The 19,989-nt window shown below is 34.2% G+C and overlaps 2 protein-coding genes across 2 annotated transcripts in view; both read right to left on the bottom strand.

The window, feature by feature from the left end:
* Window positions 1–1,994: 1,994 nt before the first annotated feature.
* LOC127854075 (neuromedin-U receptor 1-like) lies at window positions 1,995–4,859 on the bottom strand. The gene is made up of 2 exons (XM_052389013.1): window positions 4,730–4,859; window positions 1,995–3,112 (listed from the first exon to the last, which is right to left on the bottom strand). Exons 1-2 carry the CDS (start codon window positions 4,744–4,746, stop codon window positions 2,497–2,499), a joined length of 633 nt encoding a protein of 210 aa, XP_052244973.1. The 5' UTR covers window positions 4,747–4,859; the 3' UTR covers window positions 1,995–2,496.
* Window positions 4,860–13,750: 8,891 nt separating this feature from the next.
* The window catches only part of LOC127853716 (neuropeptide S receptor-like), a 12,856-nt gene continuing 6,617 nt past the window's right edge, over window positions 13,751–19,989 (bottom strand). Inside the window, exon 2 of the mRNA XM_052388450.1 lies at window positions 13,751–16,218. Within this exon, the coding sequence (XP_052244410.1) occupies window positions 14,902–16,218 (1,317 nt within the window). The 3' untranslated portion in view covers window positions 13,751–14,901. The remainder of the gene's footprint in view (window positions 16,219–19,989) is intronic.

Here is a 19,989-nt window from a genome sequence, read left to right as displayed (position 1 = left end):
CTTAGAATAATAAAAAGTATGTATGAAAATGTTAAATCATGTGTTAAGCATTGTTCATCATACTCAGACTATTTTAACTACGCTGTAGGATTACGGCAAGGTGAAATTATGTCCCCTTTGTTGTTTTCCTTATTTGTAGAAGACTTGGAATTGTTTTTACAGAATGACGTCTCTTCCGGCCTAAATATTGATGACATTGTATTGATTTTGTTACTTTTCGCAGATGATATGGCTATAATTGGTAAATCGCCCGCGGAAGTGCAGAAACACTTGGATCTTGTTTCAAATTATTGTAAATGCTGGGGATTAAAGGTTAATACCGATAAAACTAAAATAATGGTGTTTCGCAAACGGGGTAGATTATTGCCATCTGAAACATGGACATTTGAAGGTCAGCAAATAGAAGTAGTAAATGATTTTAATTATTCGGGAACTGTTTTTAATTACACTGGAAATTTTAATTTAAATCAAGAATATTTATGTAGAAAAGCACTTAAAGCTATGAATATTTTATTTAACAAATGTAAAGAGTTTGACTTAAAACCAAAAACACAATTCCAGCTATTCGATGCCTTTGTTGGATCCATACTGAATTACGCATGTGAGATATGGGGTAAAGCAAAATCCATGGAATTGGAAAGGATACACTTAAAGTTTTGTAAAATATTGTTAAACGTTAAGCAAACTGTATGTAATGCTGTAGTGTACGGCGAGTTAGGAAGATACCCACTATTTATCCATAGATATGTTTAAATGGTTAAATATTGGTTTAAACTTATTGAAACTGATAACATAATTTTAAAATCGATTTATATACAAGCATTAAATGATTGTCAAAATGGTCGTTCTAATTGGGTATCTAATGTTAAACTATTGTTAGACACTTACGGTTTTTCATACGTGTTTAATAATCCAAGCTCCGTCGATGTTAAAATAGTTATACCACAGTTTAAAACTGTTGTAATTGATACTTATAAACAAGAGTGGTTTGGATCCATTGAAAATAGCTCTTTTTTAGATATGTACCGTGTGTTTAAGTCAACATTTGTATACGAAAATTATTTAGATTTATTACCTAAATCACTAAGACACTATGTCGCAAAGCTTTGATCTTCCAGCCTACCACTGAGAATTCAAACTGGAAGATATGCTGGTCAAAATAATCCACGAAATGAACGTTTTTGCCTTTGTTGTAACGAATTAGATATTGAAGATGAGTACCATTTTGTCTGTAAATGTCCATTATACGTTGATATAGAAAAAAACTATTTAAAGAAATGTTATTACAATACCTTCTGTTTACAAATTCCACCAGTTGCTGAATACAACGAATAAATTTGAACTTATTAAATTAGCCAAATTTGTAAAAGAAGCTCTGATTTTAAGAAATAATATTACTAATGTTGTTAATTAATTTATATAGCAATCCTTCATATATTACCTTGCCTTTTCGTTACCGTATCGATGCTGATTATGTTATTGTTACTACTATGTTTATCTCTGTTACTTTTCTTAAACGTATACGATGCTCCTTATGTTTATAATATTACTATGTTTATCTCTGTGACATAATTGTATGTGAAATATCTAGTGTTTAGACGATGTACACTGTGCAAGTCTGAATAAATATTTGTCTTGTCTTGTCTTGTCTATATCTTGCAAGCTTAAATATTATAGTTGCATATTTAGCAATTTAAAAAAAATATATAATCTTGGTAAATACAAAATTGAAATGTTTAATTGAATAAGGGAGGATACTTATCTCTGGATTTGGTAATTATAGTTTACAGGAAGTCTTTTCTCAGCGAAAATCTAGTTTAAGCGGAAAGTGTCGTCCATGATAAGTATGTGCGGACTGCACGATCTAATATTGGACGAAACTTTCGCACATGCAAAAAGCCCCGTTATCTAGAGCGCAACTCGTATGCTTAAACAATAAACCCTACAGACATATTTCTGCTCATTTAATTGTATAGAAAGCAAAACACAGCATGTACTGATTTATGTTTTAATTCCGTTGCTACATAGAATGAATTGTATACAGTATGATGCCACTTATCGGTATATAGTGTTATGATGTATCAAAATACCACTCCCGAAACCCCGGAAAAGTTTCATTAGTTCTGTAAAACTTACATTCGTTGGATGTCATTTATACTGATCGAAGATATTTCGCAATTTTATACTGACAGCATGGAGTATAATCGTTTTTCGTAGTATTCGTGTATATTGCGTATTGACTATGCTTTTAACCATTTAAATATGGGAGCATTATAACTTAATAAATTTTTCATCGATTTAAACAGAATATTCCCAAAAGATATCTTAGCTCATTCTTTAATATTATTGGGTCCAATCGTATACACAAGGGAAAATATCGTTGGAAAATGTACAACTGGAAGAAACGTTTTTGTCGGCCTTTATATCCGTTATATATAACTAAGGCGGCAGAACTTTACTTAAAAGTGTATGTCTCTGTTTTTTTATGATTTGTTTTTAATGGTTTTTATCACTGCGGTCGAGATTGCTTATTCGTACTATTCCGGGGCATTCGTACTCTTGAACACGGCCAAAATGAGCGCTGGTATTGATATTGTCACAGCGACTAGTCCGGCCACGACGCAGATCTTTATCTGGTAAAGTTGAATTAGCATCAAAGGTTTTTGCATATTTTGAACTATCGGTCAAAGGCAGCTGCACATAGATGATGGCAGAACCGTAAACAACTGTTTCAGTGTATCTAAATATCTTACATATCGCACCGCTGTAAAACGTTAACGAATATCTCAGATCGTATAATTCGGTTGGCAAACCTAATACACACGCTAAGAGGTCAAATATCGCCATAGCAACGATGAAATAGTTAGACGAAGTCTTTCTAAACATCTTGCAGTAAACGAACAGGACAAGGCTGTTTCCATTGGTTCCTATGAACAAGATGATAATGAGGAATACGAACACGGGAAGGTACCGGATGGCCTGTTCCTGGTTGTATTGGTCGAGAAGGGCCGCCCTCTTTGAATGTGGTAGCGTGCTTGTTTCGGGGGGGGGGGTTGGATGGCGTGTCTTCGGTGTAGTTCCAATCAAATGTATCCATTTTGAAATAGTTCGTCTGAAATTAGCAATATATCAAATATATCAACTATTCATTTCTTAATCGAGATATGTGTTTCAATTCAAATCTGAAATATTGTTAACAATGTATGTATAAGCCAAGGAAATATTATTATGCCATGATTAAGCAATATTTTAATTCAAATATGAAACGCCGTGCAAACATTTTAAATTTAACATATGTATGTCAATACGTTTTATCAATTTAAACGTGTCCATTGTGGGAGTCGATTAATGAAATCATTATTGTGTGAAGACATTTTTGTTGAGTAAATGTTTCCATCAAATTATTACATGCCTTAAAATCAATCCGAATATGTAACACCATCTTTCAAAGTATTAAATAATTTATGTTGCAATTAGAATCAGTGTACAGGTACATTTAATAGTATTTATTTCATTATTTATTAGTTTGTGTTTAGCGTGTTTGCTGTTTGTTTGTTGTTCGTTCGTTCTTTCGGTTGTCGGTCGTTGTTCGTTCGTTTGTTAATTCATTAATTGATTCATTGTTTAGTTGATTAATTGGTTAATTTTACGTAACTACATACATAATAAAATTATGATATAATTCGAAAATATCAATGATTTATATATTGTTTTCTGGACGGACGGACGCACGCACGCACCCACACGAGTACGCACTCACGGTCAGATGTAGCATCCATGCACTTTTCTACTAATTGCTTGGGCGTAATAATTCATAATTGATATCCTTTCATATATTCTGATGTACTTTAAGGCATTTTTGTTGAAATGAATAATTGCTATATCTAGTTATATCCATCATCAATTTGAGATTTTAGCACTAGACAATCTCCGTTCTTTGTATCATGTCGACTTCATTATCACAGGTTCAATAGTGATTTTGATTATGATTTCATTAGTTTATGGAAGCAATCATTTATGTCTGCTTTTATCTATTTTGAAACGATCATTTGGGTCGTCGAATCTTTTCTTTTGTTGATAAATAACATACCTAAAATTAATATTTCTTGGAAATTTCGATATTGCATCATTTTCAATTTATTAAACATCCAAACCTGAAATTTAGCAACAAACTACACCATTTGCTATAGTTTCACAACAGTACAGCAGAGCGAATTTGTTCAGTCACTCCCGCTTAGTACGAAATGCCGTATTGGTACAATACACGAAATTGGTTATATAAATTGATATCTTACTGTATATACCCTAGATGCACATACCCCGGTTATTTGTAATAATACCATGTACAATGAAAATCCATTAGTTAATGCTGCATGACAAACTCTATCTACTTTATGTTATATTCTAACTATGAACCTTTGTGAATCACCCTTTAAAACAATTGTTTTATAACAAAATGCACACTATTTCTGGCCTTATATAGCCAAATAAAGGACTCATTTTCTAATCACAGTTGGGGCTCTGTTTAAAAGTAATTACGTGGCCATATATCAGTTAATATCAAATTAATGCTTACGCCTGATTTAGTTAAACCTAACCCATCGTTATTCAGAAACTATTAAGGTCACAACAAACTAAAAATATTTTCTTAACAAATGCAATGCAAAAGCAATAACTTAAACAAAAAATAAATGCAAACTTTTGCGCACAGAGACCCTAATAAGCATACCTTTTGTTAAAGAGCATTCCGAGCCAAATTGATTTAAACAATAAAAGAGATGATACATGTGGTATGTAAGAAAGAACTTAAATCGAATCAACGATTCGCGGTCACGGTTTTGCCATTGTGTACACATCGGTCTAACTGACAATAACGTCACCATCTATGTACAGAATGCGGTTTTGCGGCAATCTTTTTACCGGCTTCTATCCAGTTGATGATGGTGTCCTGCTAACTGTAAAAATCTCATGTAGTCTCCAAACTAAAATCAAGCAATTGCATTTGTAATTTACTACAATGTTTTTCTTTTCTTATACATGCAAGCAGAAAAATTCAAAAATAAAGTAATGTCAAGTGCACATACAGAGAAGTGTGTCTTCAAATAAATGCTGCTGATTTTTTTAGTTTAGCATCGACACCAAAAATATTTAGCATACTGAAACCTACGATACAAATTACCACTTACTAATGCTCTTATATGTCTCATGTTTCGTAATTTGTTCAATAGCTTTTAAAAGCGGCAACTCAAACATTATTATAACGAGCTTTTATTCCGTTAGCGATTAAGTGAAAAAAGTAAGTTACCTCCAAGGAAGAGCAACACATTATGAACGATTTGCGTTGAAATATGTTTCGATATAGAACAAAAACACAAGCTGTTGTACAAAGCGAAACAAAACACGTGCTGTCCATAGTCAGTTGTGAAATAATATGCAGTGATATCAGATGTGTATGTTTTGCGCATTTATTCCACCTAGCTTTTTGTATCAAAAGAGTAAAACCATACTAAGACCTCCATCGTCAAATATTAGTAACATCTTAGAGCAAAACTAAAATATGTACACATTTTAATCCCCTTTAATCACATCACCGCGGTTACCAACAAGCCCAACAGTATTTGAAGTATCGCATAAATGTACCAAAAAAATACACCTACAGTAATACACCATACATTTTCATCAATAATCAATACCCATATAGAATTTGACAATATACTTGTTAGAATGCCAATTAAAACCAGAGACCAGACCATGCATGACCTTTAAGCATGTCTTAAATTAAGACCTTGTCAAAATTTTAAAATAACGTAGTTCACAAAACACACATTTGTGTTTCAATTTTAGTAAATTACAGATTACAAATGAACCTCTTTAAAACCTCAATACCATAACATATTTCATATTTCGTAACCTTAGCGTGCGGTCTCTTGTTAATGCTGATAATGCGAAATACTCCGACTGTTTTATATCAATCTATTTGCTAATAACACATCAGGTTAAATTCGCTTTTATAAATCGCGGTTCTAAAATAAAACGAGAATCGAAGTTTTATTACGAGGCTAATGGGGAGAAAGTTCTATTTAAAGGTAACAACGTCCGACAACTAGGTTTTCGTCATCGGTTCAATTCGAATGAAAAAATTACCAGATGAAACAATTCGTCATTTTAGTTCGGTATCCCTCTGGGAAAAGCTGCATGCGATGGTGACAGTTAAGCCTGTCAAAGTCTAGTCCTGTCGTTCATTGTTCAATGTTATAAAGATGTATTGCAAAGTGTGCCATGTTTCAGGAAGTAAAAGTAAAAGAGGAGCCGTTTTGTGGGCGGCTGCGAATGTTGATTTTAAATATTTTTTTACAACGCACGTACATAATATAATTAACCCCGTTTTATCAAGCAAATATGTGTTCATTATCAAAAGTGATACAAATAAATGCAGTTTTAACACTATACACTAAATTGTGTGATTAAAAGCAGCCCTTGCCCTTCACATGACAAAAGTAAAGTGTGACTGCTGTCTACATTTATCTATTGTAGGCATATTTCATTCAACACCGTAATAAACATAAGTGCTTAATTCTTAATATCGCTTTAATTTTTAGTATCCCTCTAGATTGACGTTCAGTGTGTATTCTGTTTCTTCACTCAAACTGACCTGAATAGTGTGCATGTTTTAAGGACCTTTTGATTCGTTGGAAAATCTTAAAGATTATCACATAGTCTGTACGTTAACTATACTATTTTAGTTTCACGTATGAATTTCCTTCAGACATGCTACAATAATATAAATAGCGTGTTGAATATATACAGAGACCAGTGCATATCTATACAATTATATTTTTTGGTTAATTGTAAGCGAACTTCTGTCAATATTATACCTTACGATAGATGTTCAATTTTCGTTGACCCATCCAAGCATAATGTTGATATTCCATGAGGTGTGAACATCATATATCCCAACCGACGTTACATTTTGTACGTACCACACTCGTGCGACTGAAGAGAATAATCGGTAGGCAATTAAAAAACGCATGATGTCAACTAAATGTTCATGTCAAATATACATCATCGCCATTTTTTAGTGAATTGGCCGGAACACTTAAACACATCATATAATTATTTAGTGTTAAATATATATTTCCTCTTCGAAGAATATACACGGGATGCAATATTGATTATTATACCTCACTCTTATTCACAATGCTAAACTCCCATAGGCCATCGTGACATAGAAATACTGTCAGACCCAGCGGGAATAAATTTACTGTCCAAAATATACTGTCGCCCGCTGCCATAGCAATCACGTGCCACCAGCGGGAAGAAATGTACTGTCCAAAAAATACTGTATCCCGCTGCCTTAGCAATCACGTGCGGAATGTTCTAAAATTATACTGTCCCATTCGCGCATGCGCAGTACGCATTTTTTGCATTTCCGTTGTATTTGGATAATTAAAATATCGATTGCAACTGAAACTGTGCTGTAGAATAGATTAATGCCATTATTTAAGCTTTGACAGGAGTCATAAAAAATAAATTTCGTATAAACGACACGCTTACCTCAATGGCAACTTTAATCCAATGCTAATAACAATAAAGTTACAACGATATACACTTCCAGTGTCTGTTCTTAAGGTATTATGCATGACAAATACACAATCCGAAATACGTTTTGGATTCGTTCGATGCTTTTAACAAATAGACTTTTTTACTGTTTAAAAACAACCACGTCCATATTATTGTTCCAAAATGTTTCGTCACCGAAATGACGTCACACGAGTACGTCATAAATTGCGTAATCAAGTGATGAAAATAAAATACGACAAGCTGGTTCGGTGATATAGTTTTAAAGAAAAATTGACGACTAAGAAAATTGATGGGATAAATCGATTACTAGGTCGGTTCCGAATAAAGCGAAGTTCATTTTGCTCGGCCCGAAAAGCTCAAACACTCGACATATTAATAGTTGTTCATGGCTGAAATGAAATACAATTATTGAATATTAAAATTGTTCATGGTTCATATAAATTGTTCATGTTTGAATAGTTTGTTCGGTATAATAAAATAAATATTACATGTCTGACAGTGTGACAGTAAATTTGTCAACTTTCGGAAAAATACTGTCAACCTTTGCTTCGCCTCGGTTGACAGTATTTCCTCAAGTTGACAAATTTACTGTCACCCTGTCAGACATGTAATATTTATATACTATACCCCTCAACTACGTTATGTTTCTTAGAAATAATATTGAGCGTCTGTCTGAGGTAACTCCAGGACTCTATGCATGTGCGTAAAGTGTCCCAGATTAGCCAGTGATTAGCCAGATTAGCACATGATTCTCAAGTACGACGCAGTCCGCCTATACTGGATTTTGGTGAAACGGAGACTACCTGTAAAATAAGAAACTATGACGGAGGAAAGTTTCGTCCCTCATTAGCCTGTGCGGAATGCACAGACTTATCTAGGATGCCAATTCAACCACATGCATTAAGTTTTGTTTTACCAGAACGAGGCTTCATTACATAACGCCCAAGATCATTGCGATGTATCATCATTCATTTTTGGTGGCGTTTATATGTCTCAAACTGGAGGGTAACTGTAACTATGCATGTGAGTAAAGTGGCGCAGATTAGCCTGTTTTAGCCAGATGATCACATGCTTCTTAAGGACGACGCAGTCTGCCTGAACAGGATTTCGGTGATGTGTCATTAGCCATTACGGAATGCACAGACTTATCTAGGATGCCAATTCAATCACATGCGTTAAGCATGATTTTCCCAGAACGAGGCTTCATTACATAACGCCAAAGATCATTGCGATGTATCAGCATTCATTTCTGGTTGCGTATATATATATATATATATATATATTATATTATAATATATTATATTTGATATATATATATATACTATTACATAGTGCCAGTTACACGGTCTCGGTAGTTTTCAGACTATACTTAAGGGGTCAATATTACAAAAGGGGTCTGTATACAACCCCGCGTTCTAGGCACCTTTAATTACTATGAGGGGGTGTATGGAAGGATTATAAAATGAACGATGTGTAGATCGATAAAGTCGATATTTATTGTTGTAATTGAAAACAGTAAAATATATAAATGTGTAATAGCACGACGTCGCAATATTGTTTATTTGTGATGCATCATAATACTATACTCCAGAAACAGAAGAAAAGTTTCATATCTATAAGTGGTGCCTGCGTAGAATACCATTTATATAAATTGAATGTATTTCGCTATGTTTAAGAGATGACATAAAATATCTTATTCGATTGAATTATACATTGAATATGCTATGTAACATTTAAATATCAGAACATTTGAACTTCATAATAGTTATGTCAATTTTACACCAAAAATCCTCAAAGGTGTCTGATTACATTTATTAATGTAAGTTATTTCATTCCTATATAAAGGGAGCATATTGTCAGTAAATGTGCAACTCTAAGTAGCGTATTTATCTGCCTTAAAGGGGCCTTTTCACAGATTTTGGCATTTTTTTAACTTATTCATTAAATGCTTTATATTGATAAATGTAAACATTGGATCGTAAAAGCTCCAGTAAAAAATCAAGAAAAAAAAATTAAAAAAGGAAAAGAACATTGCCCGGAGCAGGTTTCGAACCAGTGACCCCTGGAGTCCTGCCAGAGTCCTGAAGTAAAAACGCTCTAGCCTACTGAGCTATTCCGCCGAGTACACATTCGAGACGTATTTTATACCTTATATAAGCAATCTTTGTAGTTTCACAAAATTTAACGACAAAAACAGAACTCTCCAAATTATTCAATCGTTTCGCGTTGCAACGCTTTATAATTTTTAGGTTTTAAAATCATCAAAAGATGCATATAATGGCTATATTAGAGCATGGTTAATGTTCAGTATTACTGTTTCCTCACAAATATCATAACTAAAACGAAAACTTACGAATCTGAAACAACTTTTTTCAATTTTGTCAAGAAAGATCCCTTTAACATGCGCTGTGTACACGTATGGCTGTAACATTTACACTTAAGATTGTCCGCCTATGTTTTGATTGTCTGATTCGATTTCATTTATTTTAGTCATGGTAGTCATTATGACTTATTTAAACTATTTTGGGGCAATACTGGTCATTCAAACGCAATATAAAGTGCGAATATTTCTGCCATTGACTGAAAAGTGCCCTTATTTATCGAAGGGCTAAATATATGGGCCGTGCTGTGTGAAAATGGGGTTAAACACATGAGCATTAAATGTCTTCCTAAATAAGCTTGTGAAGTCTAGGCGGAAAAAGTCTTCCATGATAAGCCTATGCGGACTGCACAGGCTAATCTAGGACGACACTTTACGCAAATGCATTAACCCCCCTTTTGACAGAGCGCGGCTCATATGGTTTGATACCAGTCACCACGCAGGCTATGCGATATGCCAAGTCACTATGCAGGTTTATGCGACTGGTCAAGTCAACACGCATGTTATGCGACTGCCCATCTAGGTTATACGACCAATCACCCACCTTGGTTATACGACCAATCACCCACCTAGGTTATACGACCAATCACCCACCTAGGTTATACGACAGGCCACAGTCACCACACGGGTTATGCGACATGCCTCAGTCACTACGCAGTTTATACAACATGCCTAGGAATTTAAATCACGATCCAGGGTTTAAATGCTCACAGGTTGTTTTTGTTCTTTTGACAAAGGCGAGTCCGGCTTTTACACTCTAAGAAACTTAATCTGTATCAGGAAATAAGTTGTTGAGAATCTAAATGTAACTAAGCGTATTTTGTAGATTCAGCTACTGATTTTCAAGTTTATTGTGTGTAGTTCTAGCCTGTTTTAGATTTATGCTCGTCATTTATTACCAAATAACATTAAGTGAAGGTGCCATATTAAAAGAAACTATACTTTTCTGTTATGCAACTATATGAGCTAAAGAAATAGGTCTACTGATAGAGTTATTAGACTTTTGATAAGGCTTTGATTAGAGTGTCAAACACGCGCGATATAACTTACGTCTGTGACATTACTTTTATCAAGTTTGTCACGCAGTGTTCTATAAATTATAAAAACATATGTTTTCATAATATAGTAATACAAAAATAGTATGAAGATGAACATAAAAGAAAAGCACTTTTTAATCGAAACAAGTTGACAGTTTGAAGTCATAATATGAAAGATGTTGATTTGAACTGTGTACTCATGTATATTGAAAACTCATTACTAGTGACACATATCTAAAATTTTAACACACATATATTTATATACATATATATTTTTAAAATATTTTTTACCTCTGTTTGATGTCAAATGTAATTTATTGTTTTATGATATCGTTCGTGCATTGCCGTAACATCAAATCTTCATACGGAATGACGTAGTTTAAATTAACCGATACCCGCTAAATACGTTAAATGTTTTTTTTTTTTTTAAATACTTTATTTTTTCATAAATTAAACAGGCTAGTATCTTTACGGTGTACAATTTCTGATATTCTATATTGGACATAACTTTTAATTTGTAAAATATGTAACATATCTTATTTACGCAACTGTTAAGTATGTCGTAGGTAAATTATCTTACCAAATGACTGCTTAATACTACCAGGAAGATGAGACATGGTGGCATCATCAATTGTGTTTAATGACCAGACTGTCATCTGCCACCCAGTGTGGTTTATAACACCATGTGGTTAGTTAAGTCTGGACAATATCTGATCAAAACGAGAAAATCGGATTATGCAGAACAAAGGGGCAATTAAACACTGGAATGCAAAGGCATACACGATTTAAAGATTGATGCAAATAATCAAATGAAAAATATTGCATTTAAATTAATTAAATGCTTTTTTTAATGTGTCAATGTGTTAGTTTTCCAAGACAACCAAGACCATGTTATGACGGCCTTAGAATTTAGAAAGAAATTCATCCGTTGAATAATCAGTGCTTTCTTATATATGTTACCGATTGTTAAGCAGCAGTGTAATGGCGGACGCGGAGAGAATTCAGGGGAGATAATTATGTAATGACTAAATTATGGAACGGTCTATGGGAGGATTATAAAATGAACGATGTGTAGATCGATAAAGTCGATATTTATTGTTGTAATTGAAAACAGTAAAATATATAAATGTGTAATAGCACGACGTCGCAATATTGTTTATTTGTGATGCATCATAATACTACACTCCAGAAACAGAAGAAAAGTTTCATATCTATAAGTGGTGCCTGCGTAGAATACCATTTATATCAATTGAATGTATTTCGCTATGTTTAAGAGATGACATAAAATATCTTATTCGATTGAATTATACATTGAATATGCTATGTAACATTTAAATATCAGAACATTTAAACTTCATAATAGTTATGTCAATTTTACACCAAAAATCCTCAAAGGTGTCTGATTACATTTATTAATGTAAGTTATTTCATTCCTATATAAAGGGAGCATATTGTCAGTAAATGTGCAACTCTAAGTAGCGTATTTATCTGCCTTAACATGCGCTGTGTACACGTATGGCTGTAACATTTACACTTAAGATTGTCCGCCTATGTTTTGATTGTCTGATTCGATTTCATTTATTTTAGTCATGGTAGTCATTATGACTTATTTAAACTATTTTGGGGCAATACTGGTCATTCAAACGCAATATAAAGTGCGAATATTTCTGCCATTGACTGAAAAGTGCCCTTATTTATCGAAGGGCTAAATATATGGGCCGTGCTGTGTGAAAATGGGGTTAAACACATGAGCATTAAATGTCTTCCTAAATAAGCTTGTGAAGTCTAGGCGGAAAAAGTCGTCCATGATAAGCCTATGCGGACTGCACAGGCTAATCTAGGACGACACTTTTCGCAAATGCATTAACCCCCCTTTTGACAGAGCGCGGCTCATATGGTTTGATACCAGTCACCACGCAGGCTATGCGATATGCCAAGTCACTATGCAGGTTTATGCGACTGGTCAAGTCAACACGCATGTTATGCGACTGCCCATCTAGGTTATACGACCAATCACCCACCTTGGTTATACGACCAATCACCCACCTAGGTTATACGACCAATCACCCACCTAGGTTATACGACAGGCCACAGTCACCACACGGGTTATGCGACATGCCTCAGTCACTACGCAGTTTATACAACATGCCTAGGAATTTAAATCACGATCCAGGGTTTAAATGCTCACAGGTTGTTTTTGTTCTTTTGACAAAGGCGAGTCCGGCTTTTACACTCTAAGAAACTTAATCTGTATCAGGAAATAAGTTGTTGAGAATCTAAATGTAACTAAGCGTATTTTGTAGATTCAGCTACTGATTTTCAAGTTTATTGTGTGTAGTTCTAGCCTGTTTTAGATTTATGCTCGTCATTTATTACCAAATAACATTAAGTGAAGGTGCCATATTAAAAGAAACTATACTTTTCTGTTATGCAACTATATGAGCTAAAGAAATAGGTCTACTGATAGAGTTATTAGACTTTTGATAAGGCTTTGATTAGAGTGTCAAACACGCGCGATATAACTTACGTCTGTGACATTACTTTTATCAAGTTTGTCACGCAGTGTTCTATAAATTATAAAAACATATGTTTTCATAATATAGTAATACAAAAATAGTATGAAGATGAACATAAAAGAAAAGCACTTTTTAATCGAAACAAGTTGACAGTTTGAAGTCATAATATGAAAGATGTTGATTTATTATAATTTGAAAACTCAGAACATTTAAAAATATTCTGTACTGCCAGTGTCCGTGTGTCGCATGGATGGCAAAAAGCGATGACAAAAATTCACCTTCAGTCTTGATACAATCATCGATTGTTTATGTGATACAAATGTTACCCTGCGTAATAAACCTCATGAACGATATGTTGTATTTATTGATAAATTAAATGTCAGTCTGAACATATGAATAACGTACTGTTTGACGTACACGTTGATGAAATATGAGTAACTCGACATCAAGACCAATCGACCACACGTTTTAACATCACGAAATTTTATTTTAAAAACTTAAAGAACTTAGCAACATAAATACCATTTTGTAAATATCTTTAAAATAGTAACAGTGACTTAAGCAAGTAAATTTTGAACAAGCTAATTTTTTAATAACTGAAGAAATCGCCTTTTAAAGATTGTTTGTTGTGTTTAAGAACTTATATTGTAATACGCTATTGAAGTTATGGAAATGATCATGTTTCAGGAACGGCCATATTTCTGATAAAATAATACTAATTTATCAGGAAATATAAAATATGTATTCATAAAATAAAAGAAATACATCCAGAAAAGATTCAACAGTAAACTAATGAACACAACGTTAGACCGGCGTAAACAAAGAACAACTTTTACACATGGACATACATGAAATATATGATATACATGTTATGAGCGAAAATTATCATATCATGTGAAATAAATTGATGAAATGTTTCAACAAGTCAGGTTTTGGTGAGATAAAACTCGTGTAGGTGTTATTTTAACAGTATGAGCAAAATATTCGTCGAAAGAAAAACAAAAAACAAAAGCATTTTACAATTTCAAACGTACATAATAAATGTTAAATAATGTAACGCAATGCAAAGTATTAACAAATTTAAACACAAAAATATATATATTAAAAAAAACACAAGTTCTATATATACAATCCATATAACTAAGTATTACACATTTGTGTTCTCTATTTCAAATTTGTACACCACATTGATGCGATTTATAATTTAGAACTGATAAATAGCGTATACCGGTTTCAAGAGTATTGTTATAATGTGTTCTCTTATAACCGGTAAACAGCTTATATCCAATACTCTAAAATGCAAACACTTTCCAGATTCCGACACGAGAGTTATTTGTAACACCCTCTATTGGTTAAATTGTTCAAACGTACGTAGATTCACTTTATCTCATACTTGAAGCTCTTTGGTACTTATCTTAGCGCTTTTGGAACTTTTCGTGCTTTTATTACTCTTCTGGGAATCCGTTTTTTCATAAATCGGTTTTCGAAAGCGAAAATCACGTTTTCGGCAAACAAATAATTTCTTAATTAACACTATACATCGACGTCTGAAGCTGAGGTTGAGGAAACTGTATATAATTGGATTTATCGCATTGTTGATGAAATAAAACTTGGAGAACAGTTTACTTATAACTTGCTCGGCGAGAGTCTGATTCTTTTCCAGATCCTTTATAGAGGACCTGCATATCATGACGATGATTCCAGGAAGATAGCTGATGACAAACACAACAGTGACCGCAAACAGGACAATGGTGGTGCGACTAACCCGAAACTTTGTCATCGCCTCCGCAAGGCACTGAAGTGTTGGCCGCAAGGACATCCTGGTCGCCATGTCCTGCGAGTCTTCGTCGCTGTACTCAGAGCAGTACCGGACCACTCTTAGTTTCTTGGTCTTCTGGTCATTCGCCAAGGTGTTTTGCATCGGAATTTCCTCCCTGCTCGGTCTCTTTACCTGATCCCCAATCACCAGCTTTTTCCTGCGTTTTATTTCAACCCAGATACGAATGTACAAGCCAGATAAGATCAGGACTGTCGTTACAAATACCAGTCCGAGCATGAGATAATAGATTTTGGAAAACGCTTGTTTTCTATACGTCTCCTCTATCGAGCAGTCGTATCCTTGGACACGGCCGTCCGGCGTATGCGTTCGGGAAATCCCGTACAAGATGAGTGCTGGAATTGATATCACCACCGCTGCTAGCCCGGCGACAAAGCACATGATTTTTATCTTGTAAAGTTCAATTAACATCAATGGTTTGCAGATTTTGAAGTACCGGTCGAATGCAATTTCAACAAGGATGATGGCAGATCCGTAAACAACAACTGCTTCAGTGTATCTAAATATCTTACATATCGCACCGCTGTAAAACGTTAACGAATATCTCAGATCGTATAATTCGGTTGGCAAGCCTATAGCACACGCTAAGAGGTCAAATATTGCCATAGCAACGATGAAATAGTTAGACGAAGTCTTTCTAAACATCTTGCAGTAAACGAACAGGACAAGGCTGTTTCCAATGGTTCCTATGACCAAGATGATAATTAGGAACACGAACACGGGAAGGTACCGGATGGCTTGTTCCTGGTTGTATTGGTCGAGCAGGGCCGCCTCCTCCGAGAGTGAGAGCTTGCTTGTTTCCGGGGGCATTGATGACGTGTCATCGGTGTGGTTCCAATCAAAACTATCCATATTGAAATCGTCTGTCTGAAATTTGAAAGAATGTCAACCATTCATTTTTGAATCGATCATTTTGTGACAAATCAACTTTGAAGTAATGCTAATTATTTGGTATTCGATGAAATGAATACATAGATTAGCAAGTATTTTAATTAAATAATTTATAAACTGCACAGGCTAATCTTGGACGACACTTTCCGCACATGCATTATGCCAAGTTTTCTCAGAACGCCAATCATATAATCCTCACTCTGAGATGATCGTGTTAGACTATCTCTGGGCTTCGTTTCATTTTAACTTTACCCGCAGAATCCAGAGCGTTTTAAATTATTACATCATTAGTTTATGGAAGAATCATTTATCTCTGCTCTGTCCGTGGTGATACGACCAGTTTGATCATCGAATCAATTCTTGGTTTGATTAATAGAATGCCATGAATTAAAATTTCTGGGAAATTTCGATATTGCATCATTATTCCATATATTAAACAAGCGCACCTTACATAAAGCAATTATCTGCAGCATTTGCAGCATTTGTTTTTTTTGCACAACAATAAAGCAGGGCGAACTAGTTCATTCAATCCCGCGTTATACACAATGCAGTATTGGTGCAATGCATGAACTTGTGTTATGGATTGATATTTGACTGTTATCTCCTCTAACTGCACTTACATCCGTGATAATTAACCCATTTACGCTCAGTGGACTCTACCATCCTTCTAAATTGGATCAATTTATTTCCAAAATTAGGGATGTCTAGTATATTTATTTCTCTATATATATTTGACCACGTAATCATATGCAAAAACAGCCTGCTTTAATTTAATTACAATATGAATCATTGTTTCGGTACGTGAATATTGTTGTTAAAAAACTGTTTAAAGGGGCGACTCACATAATTTAAAAGTTTGCGAAATGACTGTAGAACTTATATTCATGCGACGAGAAATATTTAATTTTCATTTTACACTTATAATTAACCCAATTATGCCTAGCGTCTAGAAAAAAGGCCTTGGCAAACAGCGTAGACCCAGATGAGAGGCCGCACAATGTGGCGTCTCATTAGGGTCTGCGGCGTTTGCGTAAAGTAATTTCTGTAAGAAATATTCAAATATAGAAATACACATACTAGACATCCCTAATTTTGGAAATAAATTGATCCAATTTAGAAGGATGGGAGAGTCCATTAGGCAATAATGGTTTAAGTAAAAAAATAGTTTACGTTATAACCGAGAGCGGCGAACACATTACAAACAAATACCGTTGGATAAAAAAAACACGACCGGGTTGCGGGAATCAAAAGAAAATATTGAAAAACGTGGGGCCATTTTAAGTTTTGATATAATATGCAGTCATATCAGGTTTCATATTTTTCGATCACTGATGCCAGCATGCTTTATGTATGACGACATAGTCCATACGAGCTGAGACCTCCACAGTCAACGAATTATAATACCGGTACACAATCTCTATAAAGGTAAAAGTTACCGTAAAACGTATCAATACCACCATATATATCCCTCAAGATCATATCGTCTTAACGTGAAGCAATAGTATCTACCACATTTAGTCACCTTTAATAACATCAACGTATTCTCAATTAGCATAATTTTATGTGTATTATTTTAAATTGTATTATCTTTTCAGCACACATGAAAATGTTTATTCATCATAAACATAATTGAATTCCGGCATCACATATGTCTTTGTTGTTTTTGACGTAATCGTTAAAGCATTTATTGTTAACTGGATTCTAAATGCTGTAATCAAATTTTTGTTTTTTATCCTGGACATTTTCATGTATTGATACTCTAACAACTTCAATACTGATCACATGTCATGCCTTTGTATACGTTAATATGTTTTGATCATGTAAACTCCTGGGCTGTAAGTCTATTGTATATATTAAATAAACCAAACCATAGATGTTTCCAAATTAACAATGGCGTCTCCAATGTATCTAACTACAATTCTATTCTACTCGATATCACGCTCACAAACAAGCAAACAAGAATCCCCACAATCACCAAACATATACCACAAAATAACAACCGTAAATCTGCAATAGTACACGAACACTTTATTTTCATAAAATATAATATCTACATTCTGAGGATAAATGCGACAAAATACAATTTAAACGAGTAATCCTACCATGGATAACCTGTTAGCATGTCTTAATCATAGACCTTGTGAAGGTCAAACATAACGTAGTTAGCAAAACACACATGTGTGCTTCTATTTACGTAAAATACATATGACAAATGATCCTTTTTAAAACATTAATACACTAAAATAAAACATATTTCGTAACCCTCGCATGCGGTTTCTCATTAACCCATTTATGCCTAGCGTCCTGAAAAAAGGACATTGCAAACAGCGTAGACCCAGATGAGACGCCGCATAATGCGGCGTCTCATCTGGGTCTGCGCTGTTTGCTGAAAGGAATTTCTGTTAGAAATATTCTAAATATAGAAATAAATATACTAGACATCCCTGTTTTTGGAAATAAATTGATCCAATTTAGAAGGATGGGAGAGTCCACTAGGCATTAATGGGTTAATCCCGATAATTCTGAATACTTTGATTGCTTTACGTCAATCGATTTGCAAAAAAACCCAACACATTACGATTAATTTGCTTTGAAAAAGTGGTACTAAAATAGAATGGGGATCGTCGTTTTATGACGAGGCTAATGGAAGAAAACGCGCCACATATAAAAAGTAACAATGTTTATCACATAGGTATTCATCCTCGTTTTAATTTACCAGGAAACATTAACCCGATGGTTCAATTCATCGTGATATTGCGATATCCCTGTGGGAAATGTGTCATGCGATCGTGACATACACGTCTTTCAAGACCTTGTCATGTCGTTCGTTGTCTAATGTTTTATAGCTGTGTTGCAGAATTTGTAATATTTTAGGAATTATCTATGTAATAGTGAAAGAGGAGCAACTTTTGTAGGCCGTTACGAAATCTTTATTATAGACGAAACGCAATGACCGTTTTTACCAGACTCGTTTATCTGTTCATTGTCCACGTGTTTGAATGCAAGGATTTCATCATTATCACGAGTAGTGTAAATAAAATGATACAGATTTAACACTATACATTTAATTTAATGAAGAAAGGAGCCCACCGCCTATGATTAAATCATTTGTACAGTGTTACTGTTAACTTCCATTATTGATTGTTAGCATATTTCATTATACACTGTAAGACAAATAAGTGCTTAATTACATTTATTCCAAAAAAAATTAATTAATTGAACAATTGAACTGGGCACATGGGAGTGAAGAAAAAACCTCGCTGGTTAAAATTGATATTTCAAATTGACCTACCAATCGTTTGATTTTATTATTGTATCATAAATATAACAACGTCATTGATTTGTCAATGGCCGATGCGCTTAAACATCGTAGATTTTTTTTATGCTTCCAGAATGTTTTATCGTCTCCCCCGTTTGTATGCGTCAATTAACGTAATGAAGTCTGTCTGACTGCGCCGGCATCACTGTCGTTATCTCAGTATGAATATCACCAGAGTGAAGTGTGCATTAGTAAATCAAACAATAATTATGACTGATTCGTTGGCGTTGATAATGTTATCAAAATGAATGTAACGGTAAACCTGATTTACTTTGTTATTCTGCAAAAAATTATTATTTAAGTTAATCTTGATTATTTAAAAAAACGTTGAATGTGTTTGTTGTGAAGCAATGCTTGCCTCAAACTTCTGTTCTAAAATGAGTACCATATTGCAGGATAAAGGATTCGTTCGAAAAACCTTTAAGCTA

Source organism: Dreissena polymorpha, chromosome 12 (assembly GCF_020536995.1).
Source record: "Dreissena polymorpha isolate Duluth1 chromosome 12, UMN_Dpol_1.0, whole genome shotgun sequence".
NCBI classification, from domain to species: Eukaryota; Metazoa; Mollusca; class Bivalvia; order Myida; family Dreissenidae; genus Dreissena; species Dreissena polymorpha.
Note: the sequence above shows the minus strand (reverse complement) of the source record. Positions and strands in the feature narration are given on the sequence as shown.